Below are 26,398 nucleotides of genomic sequence, written 5' to 3' on the forward strand. Positions count from 1 at the left end.
CATCTTTGCTCAGGTCCCAAGCAAGTCTCAAGTCACTTATTTTTTTGTCAAATCAAGTAGCAAGTCATCAAAACAGTGACTCGAGTCGACTCGAGTCCAAGTCTCAAGTCCACATCTCTGCTAGATGCAGCAGAGAGGAAAAACGTTTCTGGATGTTAAAATGTTTTTGTTAAACCATTTTGGAATCTACTGAAAAAAAGTGACAGGCAGAGAGACAGACAGGCAGGCAGAGACACACAGACAGACAGACAGACAGATGAACAATTCAGAGAGACAGCCATACACACAAACATACCACAGTTTGTGTCTCTGTGTAATTGGTTCCATGTAAAGGGAGCAGCAAACTTGCGCGCTGTTTTCCCCGGTTCAGTTCTACCCTGTGGCACAGACAGTGAAGGCAGGTCCTGGACCGCAGACTGGAAGCTCCTGCTCTTCTGACTGATGCAGCTCTGACGGTACGAGGGAAGCAGACCTAAGAAAGACTTGTAAATAAGAATATGCCCCTGTTTAAGTCTACGTGTGGACAACGCGGACCATCCAACAGGTGCAGACAGCAAACAGTGATGAGTGAGGCCTTTAAAATGAGTGATGAACCTCAGTGCTCCATGATGCACAGTGAACAGAGCATGTGAGCTTTGATAGGAGGCGTGCATGTATAAAACATCACCATCGTCCAGCACAGACATAAAAGTGGCAGCAACCAGTCAGACTCGAAGGAAAGGCAGGATCTTATCTGAAGCAGAAACCCAGTTTAATCTTTTATCTTTCACTCAGTCTGTGTACCCTGGGAAGTACAGATTGAGGTTTTAGTGGCCTTGATTTTGTATTTGAGAACAGCAACAAGTTTGAGATTATAAACATTTTGTTGAGCGGCACAGACAGCCTGCTCTGGATTGGATGCTGAGCCATACATTACAGTGTCGTCGGCTTAGAAATGAAACATAGTTTTAACAACATTTTAATGTTCGATGTTATTGATATAAAGAATGAATAGGAGAGGTCCCAGGACTGACCCCTGATGGACACCTTTGGTTACTGTAAGAAAACCAGAAGTGCACCCTTCTACCTGCAAACACTGACTTCAGTTTGTTTGTTAGCTAGCTGTTAAACCAGCTGATCCTACAGATAGTCCAGCACTAATTAGTCTTTGAGTTTTAGAGTAAAAACAAAACAAAATAAAACAACAAATGTTTTAAATGAATAAAAAAGTTGGTTCAAATGAAATTTGAACAATAATACATAAATAAAATATTAAATATGGCATGTACTGGCTTCAGACCAGCATCAGACCCGGAGGCTGAACCAGTCTGTGGGCAGAGCGGATGAGCGCGCACGCTGCTCCCGTTCCTCGGGCACGCGGACGTGATAGCATTGTCACACGTGGCTGGGAGTTCGAATGTCTACGGGAGCCAATCAGAAGCGTCCAGGTCACAGGCGTCGTGTTTGTAGCGGAAGGGAAGATGGCTGCTGCGCGGAACGGGAAGAGTGGACTGCTGGAGAAAGTGAGATTAAAGTTTATTCTTTCCGTCAGCTGGAGACTCGTTTGAGCTTTTACTGTGTTACTGAGCTGTGACTGCAGCGGCGGAGAGGTCCGCTCTCTGTGCGCCGGAGGACAGCTACTGTGATACTCTGCTGTTAGCATGCTAAGCTAAAGGCAGCAAGCTAAAATACACGTTATTTGAATTAAAAGTAACACAGCTAATACATAGGTGAACATTTGTCTGTGTCCGCTGCGCTCGTTAATCAGTTTGTATTCAAACTGCTGCGGTTTGTTCAGTTTCCGGTTTCCTGCTGTGTGAGCCAGCTGCTCAGTCTGCTCAACAAAACTCCATTCAGAAAACAGGCATTTTAATGTTCATTTAGACGTTAAAATGACTCACTGTCAGTCTGTGACTAGAGGAGCAGATGTGCTGTGAACGTAAGCAATGGTTCTTATAATCGGCCTTGATTTTAAAGTGAACTCCTTCCTGCTCAGCAGACACGTTAGTGCAGAACTCCTCCTGCTTTCTGCCCGTTTTTACTACTTAAATAACATAATTTAAGACCACAATTTGGTAGTTCTAACTTAAAAACAGCACGTCCTCGTACGTTGCTGATGTGTTTCACACGTTTAACTTAATAACTGAATAAATAAAGTCTTACATTCAGAGCTTCAATCTAACAGGCTGTTGTTTAAATGCAGGCTACATGAAGCTGAAATTCGGCACCTTTGTCTTTATAATGTAAAATATAAAAAGGTGTCAGAGTTGAGAGTTGGCAGCTGAGTTGTCTCCTGTGTTCTCCTTCAGTTCTTCAATTAGAAGCAGACTGAAAGCCTCACCTGTTCTTTGTGAGTTCACCTGTAGGAGGCTGCAGTCCAACTTTTAGTGACAGGTATTCTATAAAAAGAGAGGAGGAAGATATTAAGAAGATCAAGTTTATTATGATAATTGTACCTACAGCTTCCTGTGCTGTAACATGTCCTACGTTATGTCTGGTGTTTACCTCCCTTGAAAAGAGTTACAATCTGAACTCTATTTATTCTTTAACACATCTCTCGTGTTGTTAAACTTAAAAAACACAAAAAACAAATGATTAGATAACAGAGTATTTTGCTTTGAATTGAAAAGATTGTTAATAATTAATGTGTTTCTTTGTTTCAGTGGAGAATCGATGAGAAACCAGTGAAAATCGATAAATGGGACGGAGCGGCGGTGAAGAACTCTCTGGATGATGCTGCCAAGAAGGCAAGCGTTCATGCTTTTATTGTGAAAAATGCTTAGCCTCTCAGTCATCAGTAATCTGTGTGGTCATCGATTGATCAGGTCTGAGCCTGCGGTGTGCTGCTGTGCCCCCTTCAGGTGCTGCTGGAGAAGTTCGGTTACGTGGAGAACTTTCGGCTGGTGGACGGCCGGCTGGTGATCTGCACCGTGTCCTGCCTGTTCGCCATGCTGGCTCTGGTCTGGGACTACCTGCACCCCTTCCCTGAGTCCAGACCCGTCCTCGCCTGCTGTGTCATCTCATATCCTTCCACCACAGACAGGAAGTCCACCTGAGAGCGCCTGCTGTGATGTCACTGATCTGTTAGAATCAGAAATCAGTTCTTCTTCAGTTCTTCTTCTCTGCTCCCAAACTGCAGCTACACAGGAAGCTGCTCCGTGCAGCCACCATGAAGGTGTCATGGCGGCCACCTGTAACGACTGCTTCAGAGCAGAGAAGAAGAACTGATATCTGTGCCTTTGTTACGTTACCATAGAAACGTGTGTGTGTGTGTCTGTATGTGCGCTCCTTAACTCTCCTCCATCACGTACTTCATCATGATGGGGATCCTGACTCTCTACACGTCCTACAAAGAGAAGAACATCTTCCTGGTGGCCCTGCAGAAGGACCCGGCCGGGATGGATCCCGATCACGTCTGGCAGCTCTCCTCCTCTCTCAAAAGGTCAGAATCATTACCCAGCATGCACTCTGGCGGAGCAGCCTCATTTAGTTCTTAGTATGTCAGAGTGATGGAGGAAGAAGTCAGACTGACTAAACATTCCTCCTCTACTCTGCTACTCGGGAACAGAACGCTGCAGGAGCCCCATTTGTCCACAGAGCTGTCAATCATGAGGCCACGCCCCCTTTTTATAGCATCAAATAACTAATTAAAAGTAAACTTGTCAGAAAAATGAACACTGTGACATAAATCAGCACGATAAGAACTAACTATAATGACAGAAACCATGTTGGAGAAAAATGTATTTGACGTGTATTTTGATTTTATAGTTTGACTCATGTCCCATCTGTTAACATGGAGGAGGCGGGCTTTATGAGCTATACTGCAGCCAGTCAGCAGGGGGCGACAGAGAGGGTTTGGCTTCATGCTGTACATCTTTGTATACAGGCTGTGGTCGGTTCGGTTCAGGCACAGGAACATAAATAACATGATAAACAGGAAAACGGACTTGTGTTTAGACAGTGAACCAATCAGGGTGCGGTTTACTGCACTGTCAGGACTTGGCTGAATTCCTGTGCAAGTTATCGTCGTGTTGGTGTCTGATGTTCTGCGTCGTGTCTCTCAGGTTCGATGACCTGTACACGCTCAGGGTGTCCTTCGCCGACGGCCACTCAAAGAACTGGAGGGAGGCCGAGTTCACCAAGTCGGTGTCGGTGTTCTTCGACGAGGACGGGACGCTGGTGATGGACCAGTTTGAGAAGTGTGTTTCTAAACTCCACGACACGCTGGCCACAGACAAGAAGACCAAATAACACACACGCACACACGCACACACACACACACACACACACACGAAACTTGTCACAACGGTTTGATTGCTCACAATAACGGAGGAGTTCCTGTTTTTATTTGATGTTTTGTAGTTCACTGTTCTGTTTAATGTCTCTGCCGCTTTAAGAGCTCATTTAATCATTCTGTTATCAACGTTTTGACGGTTTAAGTGTAAATATGGTTCTCTGGTGAAACATTTACACTCGGGAGGATGTCGTCAGTATTTCTCTTCTAAAACATTTCAGCTCCTCTAAAGTTCCTGTTGGAGATTTAAACGTGCGTCTGGTGAGGCTGCGTTCCATCACTCGGTATCCTGATAGAATACAACACTCAGACTGTGACATGTCTCTGGTGGGCGGAGCCATATGAGGGACGCCTCTCTGACCTGTGGTGTAAAGAGCTCAGCCTGACTCGACCTCCACACACACATCATGTTCATGGGGGGGGTCTGATTACAGTGTAATAAAGCTACAGATGATTATTTGAGCCCGAACCAGGATCTGTTTCTGTCTGTTCTCTGACTCTGTCCCTGTGTGATGAGGTTTATAGAGATGCATTCTGTGAGGTCTGTGGGGTGAAAGAGACGTCTCAAAGGTCATCGAGGTGAAACAGCATGTCACCGTTCACTCTGTCAGCAGGAGGAAGTGAACTGCAGCAGCCGTGATGAAGAAATAAAACCAGAGTAAAAACATTTAATGCTTCCGTTTTTCTGCCTGATGCTGGACACAGACGTCGGCCATGTTGGTGCCTCACAACAGGAAGTGACTGAATGTGGAGCACGCTTTATTTTGAAGATGTAGTTTGTGTGTGTAACCTCTGTGAAACATTAAAGATGGATTCTGTTACAGAGACTTCAGAGCGGGTCAGTTTCTGAATGTTTGAAGGATGCTCACCGCAGCCAATCAGGAGGCAGCTGCAATTACACGGCTCAGCCAGCAGGCGGCGCTGTGCCTCTATTCTGATGTGGTCTGCAGTTGATGTGTGGTGTGCTCATCACAGCTCACACACATTTATCAGATTCAAACTTTAAACTCGTGTGTGGATGTGAGTCATTCACAAAGTAAGAGTCTGAAGTGCTTAGCTTGGATAAAGTGCTGATGAAGGACGAGATAAAGAAAGCAAACATGAAACTCATGTCGATTCATCAAAAGGAAGTAACGTTTAAAGAACAGAAACCAGGTTAAAACGTCGGCTCGCTCTCAGGAGAACTACAAGCTTCTCATCAGCTCAGAGACCTCGAGTTACGGGGGGGCCGAGTTATTCTGTTAACTTGTTTCGTTGAAATTTACAGCAAACAGTTTTTATAACAAAAACGGGGGATTGTAATTAAAGAGTCACCGTCAGGCTGTTACTCATATACTTTATGTGTTCATCATCCAAAGGAGGGCGGTTAGAGGACACTTTGAGTCCATCTTTAAATCTTTACATGAAATCTTGTTTTGTTAACATGTTTGTTGTAAAATAAATATAATTTAAATAATGTATGTTTGATTAAGCGACCCTTCTCTTTCTTTGACAGCGATGTTTGATGTGTTTAAAGTGAGATCAGGTCGTGTTTCACTCTGCAGGATTTCATCTCCCCCGTGTCTCTGCGCCGTTTAAAGGTTTCAAATGTTTCGATTAACCAGAATCTAAGAAATATAAAACTTTAGTCTGAAGCTGTTTCACAGGCTCACACTTCCACCTGTCAGCAGTCATTTTAAAGCCTTCCTGCTGCACAGAGGGCGGGGCCTGCATGGGGTGGGCGTGGTCAGTGTACAGGTGGGCGTGGCCAGCAGGCAGAGCAGCTGTGTGTCTGTGAGCAGGGATCAGATGAGAGCGAGCGGAGCAGACAGTCAGAGTGCTGCTGTCTCTCGGCCATGGCCTGTCTGATGGCCGCCTGGTCCGTCCACAACCCCACCGTCACCAACTCCATCATCATGGTGAGTACTGAGGACACACACACACACACACACACACACACACACACACTGAGACACACTGAGACACACTAAGACACACACACACACACTGAGACACAGAGACACACAGGGACACACAGAGACACACTGAGACACACACACACACACAGAGACACACTGAGACACACAGAGACAAACAGAGACACACACACACACACACACGGAGACACACTGAGAGACACACACACACACACACACACACACACACAGAGACACACTGAGAGACACACACACACACACACACACACACAGAGACACACTGAGACAAACAGAGACACACTAAGAGACACACACACACAGAGACACAAGAGACACAAGAGACACACCGAGACACAAAGAGACACACTGAGAGACACACACACACACACACACACACACACACAGAGACACACAGAGACACACTGAGACATACAGAGACACACACACACACAGAGACACACTGAGAGACACACACACACACACACACACACACACACACACAGAGAGACACACTGAGACAAACAGAGACACACTAAGAGACACACACACACAGACACACAGAGACACAAGAGACACACAGAGACACAAGAGACACACAGAGACACAAGAGACACACAGAGACACACAGAGACACACTGAGACACACACAGAGACACAAGAGACACACAGAGACACACAGAGACACACACAGAGACACAAGAGACACACAGAGACACACAGAGACACAAAGAGACACACTGAGACACAAGAGACACACAGAGACACACAGAGACACAAAGAGACACACTGAGACACAAGAGACACACAGAGACACACAGAGACACAAAGAGACACACTGAGACACAAGAGACACACAGAGACACACAGAGACACACTGAGACACACACACAGACACACACAGAGACACAAGAGACACACAGAGACACAAGAGACACACAGAGACACAAGAGACACACAGAGACACACAGAGACACACTGAGACACACACAGAGACACAAGAGACACACAGAGACACACAGAGACACACACAGAGACACAAGAGACACACAGAGACACACAGAGACACAAGAGACACACAGAGACACACAGGGACACACACAGAGACACAAGAGACACACAGAGACACACAGAGACACAAGAGACACACAGAGACACACAGAGACACACTGAGACACAAGAGACACACAGAGACACACTGAGACACAAGAGACACACAGAGACACACAGAGACACAAGAGACACACAGAGACACAAGAGACACAGAGAGACACACAGAGACACACAGAGACACACACAGAGACACAAGAGACACACAGAGACACAAGAGACACACAGAGACACACAGAGACACACACAGAGACACAAGAGACACACAGAGACACACAGAGACACAAGAGACACACAGAGACACACAGAGACACACACAGAGACACAAGAGACACACAGAGACACACAGAGACACAAGAGACACACAGAGACACAAGAGACACACAGAGACACACTGAGACACAAGAGACACACAGAGACACACAGAGACACAAGAGACACACAGAGACACACTGAGACACAAGAGACACACAGAGACACACAGAGACACAAGAGACACACAGAGACACACTGAGACACAAGAGACACACAGAGACACACTGAGACACACTGAGACACAAGAGACACACAGGGACACACAGGGACACACAGAGACACACTGAGACACAAGAGACACACAGAGACACACAGGGACACACAGGGACACACTGAGACACACTGAGACACAAGAGACAACAGAGACACACAGAGACACAAAGAGACACAAAGAGACACACTGAGACACACAGAGACACACAGAGACACACAGAGACACAAGAGACACACAGAGACACACAGGGACACACTGAGACACACTGAGACACAAGAGACACACTGAGACACACAGAGACACACAGAGACACAAGAGACACACAGAGACACACAGGGACACACTGAGACACACTGAGACACACAGAGACACACTGAGACACAAGAGACACACAGAGACACACAGGGACACACAGAGACACACAGAGACACACTGAGACACACAGGGACACACAGGGACACACAGAGACACAAGAGACACACAGAGACACACAGAGACACACAGAGACACACAGGGACACACAGAGACACACAGGGACACACAGGGACACACAGAGACACACAGAGACACACAGGGAGTGTTAGTGTAAATGATTCATTTCTACGTTTAAGAGGGCTTTCTTCGGCCGCTGGTGTGTTCATGGACTCCTCAATGTTACAACACATTCACCGTCTCTGACTTCAGCACGCAATGAATCCTGGGAAAGGTTTCTTAAAGGATGCAACAGATGGATCCTCCACATTCAGGAAAGATGGCCGCCTTTACGGGAGCGTTGGGAACAGGACGGCCTCGGCCCTCATGTTGTCCTTACATCTTATTGTTGTGTATTCTGTGCGACGTGCGGTGTGAGTGATTCATGGCTGTCTGTATGCGCTCTCTGTGAGCGTGTGGATCGTTAGATTATTTATTGATCAGTGTGACAGCAGAGAAGCTGAACGTATGCAGCACTCGAGCCAAAACTGACTTACAGAGACAAATTTATCTTTGAAACACATCTTCAGCACATTTCCCAGGATGCACCTCTTCTTTGTAATCCAGGAAGCTGAACATGAAGATGTTGTGTTTCTCTAGAAGCTGTTTGTTGTGAAGAGTGGAGCACTCTGTATGTGACGAGTCAGGAGATGTGCACTTTTAAAATACACCTGACCTGCTTGGACAGGAGTGCGTTCCTGTAGCTGCAGCAGACAGAGCATGAAGCAGACGGTCAGAGAGAGAGAGAGAGAGCGTCCAGAGGAGAGATGATCTTTTCAAACATCAATGAGAGAAAATATTTTAAAGTTGTGAAAACAGTTTAATGTGCTTTTTTCTCTGCGGTGTTTCAGTGATGTTACTGTTGATGACCAGTGAGCTGGTCGGTTAGCACAGATGATGAAGGTGGAGCTGTTTCTGTGCTGAATCACAGCAGCAGTCTGCAGTTTGTCAGCTTTAAATCCTCGGTGACTAAGCTCTTCTCTGTCCGACAGTCACCTCCTCCTCCTCCTCCTCCTCCTCCTCTCTGTGGAGGCAGATTGGTGTCCATATGGAGGAGCAGGACGCTCACACGATGTCCCAAATTACAGAACATCAACTCTCAAGTATCAAACTTGAATGTAAATGTCTAAAAGGTTTATAAGTTTTGGACTTGCTCCAGGCGTGCAAAAACACCAGGTCAAAGGTCGTCCACTAAAAGTTCTTGTTGTTTCCACTGACAGGCTCAGATTGTTATTCTAAGTGTGTGACAACATGACAGAAAGGATCCCTACAGAGATAGACCTTTTTGTTACAGAGGAAGATGATTGTTTTAACCACACACAGACGTTACATCGCTCTCTGCACACACACCAGACTCCATTCAGAAAAACACTGATTTAAGCTCACAGGACACAGGAGCTGCTGCTCTGCCTCTGTGTAGATCTGTTGGTTAGTTAGTTAGTTTGTCTTGTTGTGTGTGTTTGACAAATGTTGTGTTTGATCCAAACTAACACAATAACAGAGGCAGACCTGCTTTGTTCACTTTGTGAACTTCTCCCCTCCCTCTGTGATCTGACCCTCAGAACACTAACGGGCCCCCGGACCTCATGTTGGACCCCCGGACGGTGTGTGTTTGTATGGACGAGGTGGTTAACAAGCGGCCGGCGGGCAGCCAGCAGACGCCACTGCTGCAGGGACACCTGAAGAAGGTGGACAACAACCTGACGGAGGCCCAGAAGTTCTCCTCCTTACCACGGAGACCGGCGGTCAACATCGAGTTCAAGGACGTCTCGTACTCGGTCAGAGAGGGCCCCTGGTGGAGGAAGAAAGGTACTGCAACACAACAAGCAGCGAGTGTACATCAGAGCTGCTGGTTATTCATCTCATCACTGATTCATGATAAAGAACATCAAACATCAAGCGCAGTTATAGAATCTGTCGTGTTTTTAACAAAACAAGCTGCCGATTTTAATCTAAAGAAAAGAGAAAATAAAACAAGATCATTTTTAATTTAATTAGGGCTGTCAAAGATAACGCGTTAATAACGCTCTGAGGAAGAGCACTGACACGGTGACAGGAGTCACAGGACATCAGGACGCTCTCTGTCCGCACACAGTCATATGCAGTTCTGTGACGCCATGTCAACATTCCTGCTGTGTATCTCCGTGTGTCCCTATTGTAAAAGCATTGATTGTCTCGGTTTATGAAGCTTATAAAAGGTCATTCGGTATCGATCGATCGCTTTGATCGCTACGTCATTAATAACGTCCCTCGTGCACACGCGGCTCACGTGCTGTGAGAACTGAATTGTGAGAGAAAATATTTAACTTTAGTGACTTAATGAAACAGACTGCTGATGAAGACGGTCAACACAGCAGACAGAGAGACAGACAGGAAGAGGGGGCGGGGCCAGCAGCGGTGCAGAGAGCACAGGTGTGTTGGGGGACTGAAGCAAAGCAAAGTTTTTGAGCGTGCAGAACCTTTGAGGTTATTCTGTAGAATATTCTGGACAGTATTTCTCATTGTTTTGGAATGTTGCAGTAATAATAAACACACATTAGCATAGAGGAAGCGTATTTGTCCATTCTCATGTTGATAAGAGGATTAAAAACGTAATATCTCTTAAAGGTACATTTACAACAGGTAAAAAATGTGCGATTATTCACGAGTCAACTAACTAAGAACAACCATGAGATTAATCGCGATTAAATATTTTACTCGATTGACAGCCCTATTTTTAATACATTTTCAGAACGATTACCCACAAATATTCAGTCCTTCATGTTCTTTTTTAGTAACTCCACCCATTTGGTTTTGTTTTTGTACAATGAGAGGAGGAGGAGACACGTCGGCCATCTTTATATACAGTCAGTGGTTTATACATGTCGAGGAAGCAGCAGTCTGACTCATCACTTCCTGTGGCCCCTTCACAGTTAAAGTTTTTTCACTGGGTGTACGTGTGCTGAGTCTACATTATTAACACCTGCAGCTGAGAGGGTTCTCTCAGTTCGGTCACGCACGCTGACTCTGGGTCAGTGACCTGCTGCTGATCTTTGTGAGCTACATGAGTAAAAGTTAAAAAAAAAGCTTTGACTTTTAAAATGTGTCTGACAGTCAGTCAGAGACGTTTGAATGTGAGCAGCTCACTGATGTAATCACAGCTGATCTGAGGTCTGTTTGCTGCGTCCAGAACCTGAAGGGACAGCCTGAAGGTCCACTGCAGTCACAAACGATCAGTTACCATCAGAGAAGCTTGAGGAGAGTTTGCAGAGATCAGCAGCTGCTGAACGTTTGAAGTGACATTGACTTCATGTGTGAGAGGACTGAAATCAGTCAGTGATGTGCAGGTGGGATCATGAGGTGAGATCTCGGCTTCTCGACACGATCAAATCTCTGCTCATCAAAACATTCACAGAAACTCTGACAGCTGTCACGTCAGTGTGGTCGAGCTGAGGGACCTAAAAGGCAAATACAAGGAAGTACAACAGTTTATGCAACAGTTTATTATTATCAGAGTGATTTAGGATGCTGTGTGTGAGTGTGTGTGTGTGTGTGGGATTATCAGGCTGTAATCTGTTAATCTCCGTCAGGGTCCACTGCTGTAAATAGCTGCAGGTCAGATTAGAAGGCGCTCTGTCGCTTACAGCCGACAAAATAAAACACAAACAACAGAAAAAGTCACCTGATGATGTTTCTGCAGTTTGTGTTTGAAGAGACGAAACTCCTCCTGTCAGTCTGAGCTCAGGGCTGACTGCCCTCCAGAAGTTAACCCCACACCCTGTTCAGACGGAGCAGACACCATGTCTTAAACCTACACTCTTTTTAATGGCCAGCAGGGGGCGACTCCACAGGTTGCAAAAAGATTGCTGACCAATCTATTGCTAGCGTTAGCTGATAACTTAGCATTTTCTAACCCCTCACTCCTCTCCAGCTCCCCCTCTTGTCCACGAATGGTCACGTCTGGCTCCTATAAAGAAACATGAAGGCGACGGATAAACAGGCCTCAGAACCGTGGCCTCAGAACCGTGTCCATGTCTCAGGGCTACAACCACTTGTTACTGAACATCCAGCTCCTCAGCTAACACACAGATGTGACAGAGGCAGATTGTGACTTCTTATGTTTGCAAGACTTTTTGAAAGTTTTTATCCTTAGCAGTCTGCCTCTCTCTAATATCCTGAGCAGCCGTCACATAAAGAACAATGAGTTAAATAAGCAAAACACCAGGTCAAGTAAAAGAGGGGAAATTAAAACTGAAAGATTTATTTAAGGATCTTTTTAACTCGTGCTCTGATTTGTCTTTGAGCAGCTCGGACGTGAAAACCACATTCTGGAGGGGAAACCTCGTGTCATGTTTCAGCTCTTCAGACAAAAGATGTGGAACACAAAGAGTTCAGGCTGCAGGTTCCTGTATCTGTGACAGAATCTTGTTTTATCAGCCTGCAGAGCAACTTCCATCCATTAAACATGAAAATATCAGCTGGTATTTTACATCGCTCTCTTCAAAGCCTCCAGAACTACGCTGACAAAAACAGTCATTTTACCTCTCAGGACACAGGAGTCTCTGGTCTGATAGTTAAGTTTGTTTGTGTTTTGTGTTACTTTGCTGATACGTTGAATGGTTTGCTTGAACCTTTTATATTTATTATTATAAATATATAATTATAATATTATTAAGTTTAAAAGGCTAACTGCTGTCTTTTTAAACCTGGGTCCTATTTTTGTTCAGTATATTTTTGACTTCTTAATGACGAATAGGTAGAAAAACATTTTCGAACATCTCTCTTTAAAGACACCAGACTCCATTGACAAAATCGATAATTTTACCCCTGTCACAGGAGTCGAGGTCTGCCTCTGTTATTGTGACACACAAAACAACACAAACTAACCAACAGATCTACGCACAGGCAGAGCAGCAGCTCCTGTGTACTGTGAGCTTAAATCATTGCTTTTATGAATGGAGTCTGGTGTGTTTGCAGAGAGCGATGTAACGTCTGTGTGTGGTTAAAAAAATCATCTTCCTCTGAATAACAATCTGAGCCTGACAGTGGAAACAACAAGACCTTTTAGTGGACGACCTTTGGTCCGGTGCACTGTAGCATACTGTGGTGCACTGTGGTGCACTTTAGTATACTTTGGTGCACTGTGGTGCACTGTAGTATACTGTGGTGTACTGTAGTATACTGTGGTGTACTGTGGTGTACTGTAGTATACTGTGGTGTACTGTGGTGTACTGTAGTATACTGTGGTGCACTGTGGTGCACTGTAGTATACTGTGGTGTACTGTGGTGCACTGTAGTATACTGTGGTGTACTGTGGTATACTTTGGTGCACTGTGGTGTACTGTGGTGTACTGTAGTATACTGTGGTGTACTGTGGTGCACTGTAGTATACTGTGGTGTACTGTGGTGTACTGTAGTATACTGTGGTGTACTGTGGTATACTTTGGTGCACTGTGGTGTACTGTGGTGTACTGTAGTATACTGTGGTGTACTGTGGTATACTTTGGTGTACTGTGGTGCACTGTAGTATACTGTGGTGTACTGTGGTGTACTGTGGTGTACTGTGGTGCACTGTAGTATACTGTGGTGCACTTTAGTATACTGTGGTGCACTGTGGTGTACTGTGGTGTACTGTAGTATACTGTGGTGCACTTTAGTATACTGTGGTGCACTGTGGTGTACTGTGGTGTACTGTAGTATACTGTGGTGCACTGTAGTATACTGTGGTGCACTGTGGTGTACTGTGGTGTACTGTAGTATACTGTGGTGTACTGTGGTATACTTTGGTGTACTGTGGTGCACTGTAGTATACTGTGGTGTACTGTGGTGTACTGTGGTGCACTGTAGTATACTGTGGTGCACTTTAGTATACTGTGGTGCACTGTGGTGTACTGTAGTATACTGTGGTGTACTGTGGTGTACTGTGGTGCACTGTAGTATACTGTGGTGTACTGTGGTATACTGTAGTATACTGTGGTGTACTGTGGTGCACTGTAGTATACTGTGGTGTACTGTGGTGCACTGTAGTATACTGTGGTGCACTGTAGTATACTGTGGTGTACTGTGGTGCACTGTAGTATACTGTGGTGCACTGTAGTATACTGTGGTGTACTGTGGTGTACTGTGGTGCACTGTAGTATACTGTGGTGTACTGTGGTGTACTGTGGTGCACTGTAGTATACTGTGGTGTACTGTGGTGCACTGTAGTATACTTTGGTGTACTGTGGTGCACTGTAGTATACTGTGGTGCACTGTAGTATACTGTGGTGTACTGTGGTGCACTGTAGTATACTGTGGTGTACTGTGGTGCACTGTAGTATACTGTGGTGCACTGTGATGCACTGTGGTGTACTGTGGTGTACTGTGGTGCACTGTGGTGTACTGTAGTATACTGTGGTGCACTGTGGTGTACTGTAGTATACTGTGGTGCACTGTAGTATACTGTGGTGTACTGTGGTGCACTGTAGTATACTGTGGTGCACTGTGTTGCACTGTAGTATACTGTGGTGCACTGTGATGCACTGTGGTGTACTGTGGTGTACTGTGGTGCACTGTGGTGTACTGTAGTATACTGTGGTGCACTGTGGTGTACTGTAGTATACTGTGGTGCATTGTGGTGTACTGTGGTGCACTGTGGTGTACTGTGGTGCACTGTGGTGCACAGTAGTATACTGTAGTATACTGTGGTGCACTGTGGTGCACTGTAGTATACTGTGGTGCACTGTAGTATACTGTGGTGCACTGTGGTGCACTGTGGTGCACTGTAGTATACTGTGTTGCACTGTGTTGCACTGTGGTGCACTGTGGTGCACTGTAGTATACTGTGTTCCACTGTGGTGCACTGTAGTATACTGTGGTGTACTGTAGTGTGCAGAGGACAATGACACAGAATAGCTCTCACAAAGTGGGTTCAGACAGTGAGCAGCTGTTTTGTTGTGTTAAGTCTGTAATGAGATGCTGTCGGAGGCTTTAACAGCTCAGGTTTCCAAGAACTCTTTGTTAAGGTTCCTGTCAGAGAACCAGAGTTTCACTCAGACCAGCGCACCTGCTCAGCTGGGAACAACACGCCTCCTCCTGATGAGGATGATGACCAGATGAACTGCTTCTGTCAGCGTGACACACCTGAAGATTCAGATGTTTGATAGAGTGAAGAATGATGGATGAGTTATGATGTCATAACTGGTGAAGCACATGTCGTTCCTGATGCATCATGGGTAATGGTAGCGTGCAGCAGAATGTTAATTAGGTTACTAAATTGACTCTGACCTGGTCATTATCTAAACTACAGATCCATAAATGTTCCTGACGACGTTCAATTTACCTGACAGTCCAACTGAGGGAGGAGAGAACCCAGATATATACACATATATATACATATATGTACATACACATACATAAAGCCTTACCTGGAGTCCCCATGTTTGACCTGTTATCACCTGACCTGAGCTCTTATAACACTGAAACACAAGCAGTGATGTGATGCTCTCATACTAGTTATAATAAGAACGTGTCATATCTATTATGTAAAGTCTAATGATAGATATCTACAACTCACTTCTCATTCATCACAGTCTCAACTACTGATATAAACATGTGACTTCCAACAGTTCCAGTGATTACTGTAGATATCTACCACATGGTCGTATTTGTTCAGTGTAGGACAGGAGACGTGCAGCAATCACAGTCCAACAGAAATATCTACTTAAAATACTCACACCTTTATTGTACACCAACTTACTGAATTACAGTATTTTACTGCAGTACAGTGTTTTAATGCATTACAGTATTTTACTGCAGTACAGTGTTTTAATGCATTACAGTGTTTTACTGCAGTACAGTGTTTTACTGCATTAGAGTGTTTTACTGCAGTACAGTATTTTACTGCAGTACAGTGTTTTACTGCAGTACAGTATTTTACTGCAGTACAGTGTTTTACTGCATTACAGTATTTTACTGCAGTACAGTATTTTACTGCAGTACAGTGTTTTAATGCATTACAGTGTTTTACTGCAGTACAGTATTTTACTGCAGTACAGTGTTTTACTGCATTACAGTATTTTACTGCAGTACAGTATTTTACTGCAGTACAGTGTTTTAATGCATTACAGTGTTTTACTGCAGTACAGTGTTTTACTGCATTAGAGTATTTTACTGCATTACAGTGTTTTAATGCATTAGAGTATTTTACTGCAGTACAGTGTTTTACTGCAGTACAGTGTTTTACTGCATTAGAGTATTTTACTGCATTACAGTGTTTTACTGCAGTACAGTGTTTTACTGCAGTACAGTGTTTTACTGCAGTAGAGTATTTTACTGCAGTACAGTATTTTACTGCAGTACAGTGTTTTAATGCATTACAGTGTTTTACTGCAGTACAGTGTTTTACTGCAGTACAGTGTTTTACTGCATTACAGTGTTTTAATGCATTAGAGTATTTTACTGCAGTACAGTGTTTTACTGCAGTACAATGTTTTACTGCATTAGAGTATTTTACTGCAGTACAGTATTTTACCGCAGTACAGTGTTTTACTGCAGTACAGTATTTTACTGCATTACAGTGTTTTACTGCAGTACAGTGTTTTACTGCAGTAGAGTATTTTACTGCAGTACAGTGTTTTACTGCAGTACAATGTTTTACTGCATTAGAGTATTTTACTGCAGTACAGTGTTTTACTGCAGTACAGTATTTTACTGCATTACAGTGTTTTACTGCAGTACAGTGTTTTACTGCAGTAGAGTATTTTACTGCAGTACAGTATTTTACTGCAGTACAGTATTTTACCGCAGTACAGTGTTTTACTGCAGTACAGTATTTTACTGCATTACAGTGTTTTACTGCAGTACAGTGTTTTACTGCAGTACAGTATTTTACTGCATTACAGTGTTTTACTGCATTAGAGTATTTTACTGCATTACAGTGTTTATTGCAGTACAGTGTTTTACTGCAGTAGAGTATTTTACTGCATTACAGTGTTTTACTGCATTACAGTGTTTACTGCAGTAGAGTATTTTACTGCATTACAGTGTTTTACTGCAGTGCAGTAAGTATTACTGCGGTGGAGGTAACTGTCGGTCAGAGCAGATTACACCAGATTAATTCTGATAATCTTGTTAAACAGCGTTCAGCTTCCATCAGCAGATAAACACTGCAGCGGTTACTGCAGGACAACATCAACATCAACATCTTCATCTTCATCATTTTAATATTTATCATCAGCATCTCTGGTGTCCAGTGGTGTAGTTAGCTAGAAGGGATCATGACCTGTAATCTTTGTTATATTCACCTTTTGCTCTAAAGACACAGAACAAACCTGAACGAAGCGGAGAGCGTTCAGTGAGAGGAGACAGACCTTTGTTTGTGTTTCAAAAGAAAACAAAGGTGTTCTCAGGTGTTCTCAGGTATTCTCAGGTGTTCTCACTGTGACTGTTTGGTTCACACCAGAATTTGATGAAATAATTAAAAGAAGACTTTCTCAGGTACAGATGCTCTGAAAACAGGGTGAAATAAATCTGTAATAATCAGAACACTGATTAACATACTGAAAGTTTCCATGGTCATGATGTTGCAGAATTCAGGTGAGTCCAGGTTTGTGGGTGTTTCTCTGAGAGTTAATGTGAATCTGATTCAGGTGAAACCAAACGTACTGTAACCTGAACTCGTGGACTCGAGCACAAAGAGCGGCTCTCAGGCCGGCTGGGAACCTGCAGACTGAATGTTTCTGTTCTGTCTCAGGTTTCAAGACTCTGCTCAAAGGGATCTCTGGGAAGTTTACCAGCAGGAACCTGGTGGCCATCATGGGGCCCTCAGGAGCCGGGAAGTCCACCCTCATGAATATCCTGGCTGGGTACAGGTGGGTACTGACCCGCTGAGACACAATGACATCATTAAAACAGCTTCAGTCACCATGTGATGAGCCCTCATGAAGCATGGCGCAGTAGAGTAACAACTATTTATCTGCATTTTACGGTTAAATGACAAGTTTTAAGCCAATTTTTTATTAATGACACTGGTGGCCACTGAGTGAACTGCAGTAAGGATCCTGTTGCTCGCACTCTGTAGGTGTGAGGCAGCATCCTGCGCATGGGGTAAAAAGCAGTGATAGTGATAGTGTAGTCAAGTATCATTGTGGTCCAGTATCGGTGTAGTCCAGCATCATTGTGGTCCAGCATCATTGTGGTCCAGTATCGGTATAGTCCAGTATCATTGTAGTCCAGTATCATTGTCCAGTATCAGTAACATTGAGGTCCAGTATCATTGTAGTACAGTATCAGTAACATTGAGGTCCAGTATCATTGTAGCCCAGTATCATTGTAGTCCAGTATCAGTAACATTGAGGTCCAGTATCATTGTAGTCCAGTATCAGTGTAGTCCAGTATCATTGTAGTCCAGTATCACTGTAGTCCAGTATCACTGTAGTCCAGTATTATTGTAGTCCTGTATCAGTGTAGTCCAGTATTATTGTAGTCCAGTATCACTGTAGTCCAGTATCATTGTAGTCCAGTATCACTGTAGTCCAGTATTATTGTAGTCCTGTATCAGTGTAGTCCAGTATTATTGTAGTCAAGTATCACTGTAGTCCAGTATCATTGTAGTCCAGTATTATTGTAGTCCAGTATCATTGTAGTCCAGTATTGTTGTAGTCCAGTATCATTGTGGTCCAGTATCGGTATAGTCCAGCATCATTGTGGTCCAGTATTGTTGTAGTCCAGTATTAATGTGGTCCAGTATCATTGTAGTCCAGTATTGGCATAGTCCAGTAACATTGAGGTCCAGTATCATTGTAGTCCAGTATCAGTGTAGTCCAGTATCAGTAACATTGAGGTCCAGTATCATTGTAGTCCAGTATCAATGTAGTCCAGTATCCAGGAGGCTCTACAACTATCTAATCAACGGGACAAAAGAAAAGGCTCACCTAAACAGGAGGCTCTACAACTATCTAATACTTATTAAACACAAAATCGCTCCAAAAGGGAGGAAAGAAAACAGTTTACAAAATAACGCAAAATCGACGCTAAACTAGAAAACTTTAACAAACGAAAAATCACTCTCAAAGGAGGAAACAGAAAACAACTTACGTGGCGTAGCAAAAAACTCTTGACAAAATCGACTATGACTGTGGATAAGGGCTTGGGTGCACGGACAAGGACGAAACACTTTGGCAAAAGACAAAGGGGAGACGCACACTATAAGCACATGAGGGAAATGGGGAACAGGTGGAAACAATCAGGGATCAGGGGAGACAATCAGACCGGTGACACATGAGGAAGGGCAAGTGACCTGAAATGAGAGGAGAGTTAGGTTTCAAAATAAAACAGGAAGTTACGAGACAAAAATCCAAGACAAGACAAACCTCACCGCAGTGTGACAGTATCATTGTAGTCCAGTATCATTGTAGTCCAGTATCAGTAACATTGAGGTCCAGTATCATTGTAGTCCAGTATCAGTGTAGTCCAGTATCACTGTAGTCCAGTATTATTGTAGTCCTGTATCAGTGTAGTCCAGTATTATTGTAGTCAAGTATCACTGTAGTACAGTATCATTGTAGTCCAGTATCAGTGTAGTCCAGTATTATTGTAGTCCAGTATCATTGTAGTCCAGTATTGGTGTAATCCAGTATTAATGTGGTCCAGTATCATTGTAGTCCAGTATTGTTGTAGTCCAGTATCATTGTGGTCCAGTATCGGTATAGTCCAGCATCATTGTGGTCCAGTATTGTTGTAGTCCAGTATTAATGTGGTCCAGTATCATTGTAGTCCAGTATTGTTGTAGTCCAGTATCATTGCAGTCCAGTATTGGTATAGTCCAGTAACATTGAGGTCCAGTATCATTGTAGTCCAGTATATTTGTAGTCCAGTATCTTTGTAGTCCAGTATCATTGTAGTCCAGTATCATTGCACTCCAGTATCAGTAACATTGAGGTCCAGTATCATTGTAGTCCAGTATCAGTAACATTGAGGTCCAGTATCATTGTAGTCCAGTATCATTGCACTCCAGTATCAGTAACATTGAGGTCCAGTATCATTGTAGTCTAGTATCAGTAACGTTGAGGTCCAGTATCATTGTAGTCTAGTATCAGTAACATTGAGGTCCAGTATCGGTGTAGTCCAGTATCATTTTAGTCCAGTATCAGTGTAGTCCAGTATCATTGTAGTCCAGTATCATTTGAGTAGACGGTAGCTCAGTCTGTAGGGGCTTGGCTTGGGAACCGGAGGATGGTTAAAGTTCTTTCCTGTGCACTGTCGAAGAGCAAGGCACCGAATCCCCCGACTGCTCAGGGCGCGTGTCCACGTGCAGCCCCCTCACTCTGACATCTCTCTATTAGTGCATGTCCATAGAGTCCTGTTTGTGCATGTGTGTAATAATAACAGACCTAACCTAACCTTGTATTTCCCTTAATAAAGTATGTCTTCTTCTTCTTCTTCTTCTTCTTCTTCTTCTTCATTGTGTGTTTGTGTCTGTGTGAGCAGGGAGACGGGGATGAAGGGGGAGATTCTGATCAACAGTCAGCCCAGAGACCTGCGCTCCTTCAGGAAGGTGTCCTGTTACATCATGCAGGACGACATGCTGCTGCCTCACCTCACCGTGCAGGAGGCCATGATGGTACACTCTTCTTCTTCACGTTGTGTTACGACTGACAGCTGCACAGTCACATGACTGTCGCTTACATGTCTGTTTAACATGTGACTCAGAGTGTAGAGACGTAAACAAGATGGAGGACAGAAAATAAAGAGACAGATGATTTAAACAGAGTTTTGAGTGTTACAGCCAGAGGTGGAAGGAGAACGAAATTCTTTACTGAAGTAAAAATACAAATCACCACATTGTAAAAATACTCTTTACAGCTGGAATATGACGCAGGTTAAAGGTCAATATTAAACTACTGAGAGGTCAGTGGAGGCTGTATCACTGCCTAACTCAGCTACTGATCTGGCCGATGACAAGCTGGCAATTAAATCGTCTAGGATAGGCTGGATGTTAGGTTCTGAGACTGGTAACAAGCACAACATGGCTAGCTTTCAAATGGAAGGGCTACTGACTTGGCTAGTAATTAGCTAAGTGGCCAAGGTAGGTCACTAGTGCAGAGGCTAACAGCCACAGGAACAGCTTCTGTCTTGGTAGTCACTAGCCTTCGATGCTTGTTACTAGCATGCAGATGCTACTAACCCTCCAGAAAGGCTAATGGATTGTGCATTCATCAGCATCAAAGCATAGTCAGTAGGATGCCGAGACTAGTAACCCATTGTCTGAGCAATCTGCCTGAATATTTATAGAGACTAGCTGAGGCTGATTTCATCAGCTTCTGACTGGATGTTAACTTCTGAAGATGATCACTAGCATGGCAAGGCTAGCAACACACTTGATTTGCTACTAGCTAGGCTTGACATTACCTACCAAGGCTTGTAACTGGACAGCCAAAACTAACAAAGAAATTAAATGGCTTCTGGCTAGATGAACATTAGTTTCAAAGGCTGGTAACTCGCACGCTGAGGCTAACAACCTGTCACTACCTGGTCCATATGTCCTGCCTTGTTGTTGTCCCACAGAAAACTGCAGATTTAGACAGTCTGGTCACATTTCTGCAGTTCTTGGTTCAGTCTAAACTTTTTAATGTGTGTGTGTGCGTGTGTGTGTGTGTGTGTGTGTGTGTGTGTGTGTGTGTGTGTGTGTGTGTGTGCGTGGTGTGTGTGTGTGTGTGTGTGTGTATGTGTGCGTGTGTGTGTGTGCGTGGTGTGTGTGTGTGTGCTGCACTCATGACTCTGGTCTCTGCAGGTCTCAGCCAACCTGAAGCTGCAGGAGAAGGAGGAGGCTCGTAGAGAGATGGTGAGTCATGATCCCTGACGACAACTTCCTGGTCATGTGTTTGTCTCAGTGGTTAAAGCAGTTCTGTGTGTGTGTGTGTGTGTGTGTGTGTGTGTGTGTGTGTGTGTCAGGTCCGGGAGATCCTGATGGCTCTGGGGTTACTGGACTGTGCTAAAACCCGGACGTCTCACCTGTCGGGGGGTCAGAGGAAGAGACTGGCCATCGCTCTGGAGCTGGTCAATAATCCCCCGGTCATGTTCTTCGATGAACCCACCAGGTGAGGGTCAGAGTCCCTGAAGATGTCTGCTCTGTGGTCTGTCTGATTCAGCTTCAGTCTGCTGATGGAAATGTTTGTAGGTTTAGTTAAATTTTGTTGTTTGATTCAACAAAACCTAAAGTCTTTAGCCCAGTTTTCATCATCGATATTTTTAGTTTTCTTATCGCACAGAGGGCTGGAGGAGACAGGCTTAACTTGAGAGACATGAAAGGTGGGATGGATGCGAAGAGAGGCAGGGAGTTTGAGGCGAACAGCACAGAGGTTAATAATGGACTCAATGACAAAGGGGCCAATAAAACGGGGAGACAATTTCCTGGACTCAACTTTAAGGGAAAGATTCTTGGAATTGAGCCAAACCTTCTGACCAGGGATGTAACTGGGAGCTGGGATGCGACGGCGGTTAGCCTGCTTTTGCATACGAGTGGAGGAGCGGAGCAGAGCAGCCCTGGCTTGCCTCCAAATCCTGAAGCAGCGACGCATATGGGCTTGGACAGAGGGGACAGCCAGTTCCTTTTCCTGTGTAGAAAACAAGGGGGGTTGATAACCAAGAGCACAAAGAAAGGGGGACATACCGGAGGATGCGCTCGGCAAGGTGTTATGCGCGTACTCCACCCAGGGAAGCAGGGAGCTCCAGGAGGATTGATTAGAGGAGATAACACAGCGAAGCGCAGCCTCCATATCCTGATTGGCTCTCTCCGTCTGGCCATTAGTCTGAGGATGGTATCCACTGGAAAGGCTAGTAGTGGCTCCCAAGGCAGAACAGAAGGCTTTCCAGACCTGTGATGTAAACTGGGGACCCCGGTCAGAAACAATGTCCGTGGGTAGTCCATGTAGGCGGAAGACATGCTCCACCAGGAGGTCAGCTGTCTCTCTAGCTGAGGGAAGTTTGGGCAGGGCAAGAAAGTGAACTGACTTAGAAAAACGGTCAATGATGGTGAGTATGACAGTTTTACCGTTTGAAGGGAGGAGACCGGTGACAAAATCCACAGCGATGTGTGACCAGGGGCGACTGGGAACCGGCAAGGGACGAAGGAGGCCAGAGCTGGGCTTGGTTGAAGTCTTGAACTGAGCACATACAGAACAGGCAGAGATGAAAGAGCGTGTGTCAACCTCCATGGTGGGACACCAGAACCGTCGGCGTAGAAAGGCCAGGGTCCGGTTGAGACCGGGATGGCACGTGAATCGGGAGGAGTGGGCCCATTGGAGGACCTGTGAGCGCACAGAATCAGGGACAAAGAGACGATTAATAGGGCCATTACCTGGGTCAGCCTGGTGGTTCTGGGCCCACTTAACCACAGATTCTATCACCCAAAAGACAGCTGCGAGAAAACAGGTGGTAGGCAGGATGGACTCCGGATCGGAACTGATCACTTCAGGAGAGAACTGGCGTGACAGAGCATCAGGCTTGACATTGCGGGAACCTGGGCGATAGGTAAGGGTAAAGTTAAATCTGCTAAAATATAAAGCCCACCTGGCTTGTCTAGAGTTCAGCCTCCTGGCAGATTGGATGTAAGACAGATTCTTGTGGTCTGTCCACACCATAAAAGGCTGGTCCGCTCCTTTCAGCCAGTGGCACCACTCCTCCAGAGCCAGTTTCACAGCAAGGAGCTCTCGGTTGCCAATATCATAATTCCTCTCTGCAGAGGAGAGTCTGCGGGAGAAAAAGGCACAAGGGTGTAGTTTATTATCAGCAACAGAACGTTGTGACAGGACAGCACCTACCCCTGTGTCTGAAGCGTCCACCTCCACAATGAACTTACGAGCCGGGTCAGGCTGAATCAGGATGGGAGAAGAGGCAAAGCGGTGCTTGAGCTCAGCGAAAGCTTTTTCAGCCCCTGTAGTCCACCGAAAGGAGGAGGAGGTGGAGGTGAGAGCAGTGAGGGGAGCGGCGAGGCGGCTGTAGTTTTAGAAGTTAGCGAATCCCAGAAAACTCTGTAGCTGATCCATCTGCACCTCCCCCTGTGCAATGATGTAACCGAGAAAAGATATTTTAGGAACATGAAATTCACACTTCTCGGCTTTTACAAACAACCTGTTCTCTAGGAGGCGCTGCAGGGCCAGTCGCACATGCTGCTTATGCTCCGAGAGGGTCTTGGAAAAAATCAAGATGTCATCCAAATATACAAAAACCACCCTGTTCAACATGTCACGGAGGACATCATTTACGAGTGCCTGGAACACAGCAGTTGCATTAGTTAAGCCGAAAGTCATTACCAAGTACTCAAAGTGGCCCAAGGGAGTGTTGAATGCTGTCTTCCACTCGTCCCCTTCTCGGATGCAAATGAGATGGTGGGCGTTACGAAGATCCAGTTTAGAAAAAACTGTGGCTCCATGGAGGGGGGCAAAAGCAGAACTGATTAAAGGCAGTGGGTATTTGTTTTTGACTGTAATGTTATTAAGACCACGGAAATCAATACATGGTCTCAGGGTTCCATCTTTCTTGCCAACATAGAAAAAACCAGCACCCACCGGAGATGAGGAGGGACGAATTATTCCTGCCACAAGAGAGTCCTGAATGTACCTCTCCATGGCTTCGTGCTCGGGTCGAGAGAGGTTATAGAGCCGACTGTTAGGAAGAGGTGCACCGGGGAGGAGGTCTATAGCACAGTCATAGGGACGATGAGGCGGTAGGGACATGGCTTGATGTTTGCTGAAGACAGGCGCAAGGTCGTGATAAACCTCTGGGACAGAAGAGAGGTCGGGGGGCTCATACTGGGGTTGTGGCTCAGGAACAGCTGGGGCTAGGGCAGAATGCAAACAGTGGTTATGGCAAAATGTGCTCCAAGAGAGAATTTTTCCTGCCCTCCAGTCAATGTTTGGATTGTGCATCTTAAGCCAGGGAATTCTGAGAACCAGAGGGGTTTGAGGGCACTTGATGACGTGTAACTTGATCTTTTCTTGATGGTTGCCTGATATCCGGAGGGTAATGGGGACCGTTTGGTGAGTAACTCGAGCGAACAGTTGTCCATTTAAAGCTTTAGCCTTAAGGGGAGTGTCCAAGGGCACGATCTCAATTCCTATCTGGCTGACCAAATTATCATCAATAAAGCTTTCATCAGCTCCAGAATCAACAAGGGCAAAAAGGGGTAATGATTGGGAATGCCACTGGAGGGAGGCATGGAGTTGTAGGCGAACGGAAGATTGACTGGATGCTCGGCTCACCAATAATTCTCCCACTACTGGTGAGCCAGCCCTTTTGCTGGATGTTTGGGACAGGTGGAAATGAAGTGGCCAGACTCATCGCAGTAAAGGCAGGACTTAGAAGTTATGCAACAAGCTCGTTCCTCAGGCGTTAATTGGGCTCTGCCTAACTGCATGGGCTCAGGCTCTGGGCTGCTCGTGTGAACTCGGACAAGTTCGGGGTCGCGCCGAGGAGGAGCTGTCATGGAGACGGCATGTTGTTTGGTAGCCCTCTCCCTGCGGTGCTCCCGCAGGCGATTATCAATCTTTATGGCTAGGGATATGAGTTGGTCAAGAGATCCCGGTTCATCTCGGGAGACAAGTTCATATTTAATCACATCATTCAAAGCATTTTGAAAAGCCCCCTGTAGAGCCTCATCATTCCAGCCACACACCGCTGCCAGGGTCCGGAAATCCACAGCCAGCTCAGCAACACTGCGTAACCCCTGCCGGAGAGTAAGCAGCCGTTTTGCAGCGTCTTTACCACGGACAGGGTGGTCAAAAACCTTTTGCATCTCAGCAGTATAGGGTACGTAGGAGAAACACACAGGAGATTGGCTCTCCCACACAGCTGACCCCCAGGCCCGAGCGGATCCAGTCATAGAATTAATCAGATAAGCAATGCGGGAGCGATCAGTGGCGTAAGAGTGGCGCTGCTGCTCAAAAACTCGAGAACACTGCGTCAGAAAAGCTCCGCAGGAGCCAAGGTCTCCATCATACCTTTCTGGAGCAGGTACATAGGGTTCACGGAGGGGAGGAGCTGAAGGAACAGGACCAACAGCTCCGGAGGGCTGAGGTGGTGAGGGGTTTACTGGCTGGGCAATGGCTGCCTGAGCAAGCTGAGTGGATGGAGCAGAAACTTGAT

At 45.3% G+C, this 26,398-nt stretch overlaps 2 protein-coding genes across 5 annotated transcripts in view; both read left to right on the forward strand.

Moving 5' to 3' along the window:
• Nucleotides 1-1,433: 1,433 nt before the first annotated feature.
• Nucleotides 1,434-5,100, forward strand: spcs2 (signal peptidase complex subunit 2). Its single transcript, XM_069668475.1, has 5 exons — nt 1,434-1,502; nt 2,643-2,726; nt 2,841-3,000; nt 3,286-3,421; nt 4,044-5,100. Exons 1-5 carry the CDS (start codon nt 1,461-1,463, stop codon nt 4,228-4,230), a joined length of 609 nt encoding a protein of 202 aa, XP_069524576.1. The 5' UTR covers nt 1,434-1,460; the 3' UTR covers nt 4,231-5,100.
• Nucleotides 5,101-6,139: 1,039 nt separating this feature from the next.
• The window catches only part of abcg1 (ATP-binding cassette, sub-family G (WHITE), member 1), a 27,998-nt gene continuing 7,739 nt past the window's right edge, over nt 6,140-26,398 (forward strand). For all 4 annotated transcript variants that reach the window (XM_069668585.1, XM_069668586.1, XM_069668588.1 and 1 more), the window contains exons 1-6: nt 6,140-6,171; nt 9,859-10,105; nt 18,009-18,126; nt 20,744-20,876; nt 22,047-22,097; nt 22,208-22,353. In XM_069668585.1, the coding sequence (XP_069524686.1) occupies nt 6,169-6,171; nt 9,859-10,105; nt 18,009-18,126; nt 20,744-20,876; nt 22,047-22,097; nt 22,208-22,353 (698 nt within the window). In that variant the 5' untranslated portion in view covers nt 6,140-6,168. The remainder of the gene's footprint in view (nt 6,172-9,858; nt 10,106-18,008; nt 18,127-20,743; nt 20,877-22,046; nt 22,098-22,207; nt 22,354-26,398) is intronic.

The sequence above is a fragment of the Semicossyphus pulcher genome, unplaced genomic scaffold (assembly GCF_022749685.1).
Source record: "Semicossyphus pulcher isolate SPU_LCO1_2020_fin unplaced genomic scaffold, fSemPul1.0.p SCAF_19, whole genome shotgun sequence".
Classification (NCBI taxonomy): Eukaryota; Metazoa; Chordata; class Actinopteri; order Labriformes; family Labridae; genus Semicossyphus; species Semicossyphus pulcher.

What these genes read in the sequence shown, in the direction of transcription:
- spcs2 (XM_069668475.1), top strand. Translation starts at nt 1,461, where the DNA reads ATGGCTGCTGCGCGGAACGGGAAGAGTGGACTGCTGGAGAAA. An exon ending in TGGATGATGCTGCCAAGAAG is followed by an intron (nt 2,727 to 2,840) that starts GCAAGCGTTCAT and finishes TGCCCCCTTCAG; the next exon opens with GTGCTGCTGGAGAAGTTCGG. An exon ending in CCTCGCCTGCTGTGTCATCT is followed by an intron (nt 3,001 to 3,285) that starts CATATCCTTCCA and finishes TCTCCTCCATCA; the next exon opens with CGTACTTCATCATGATGGGG.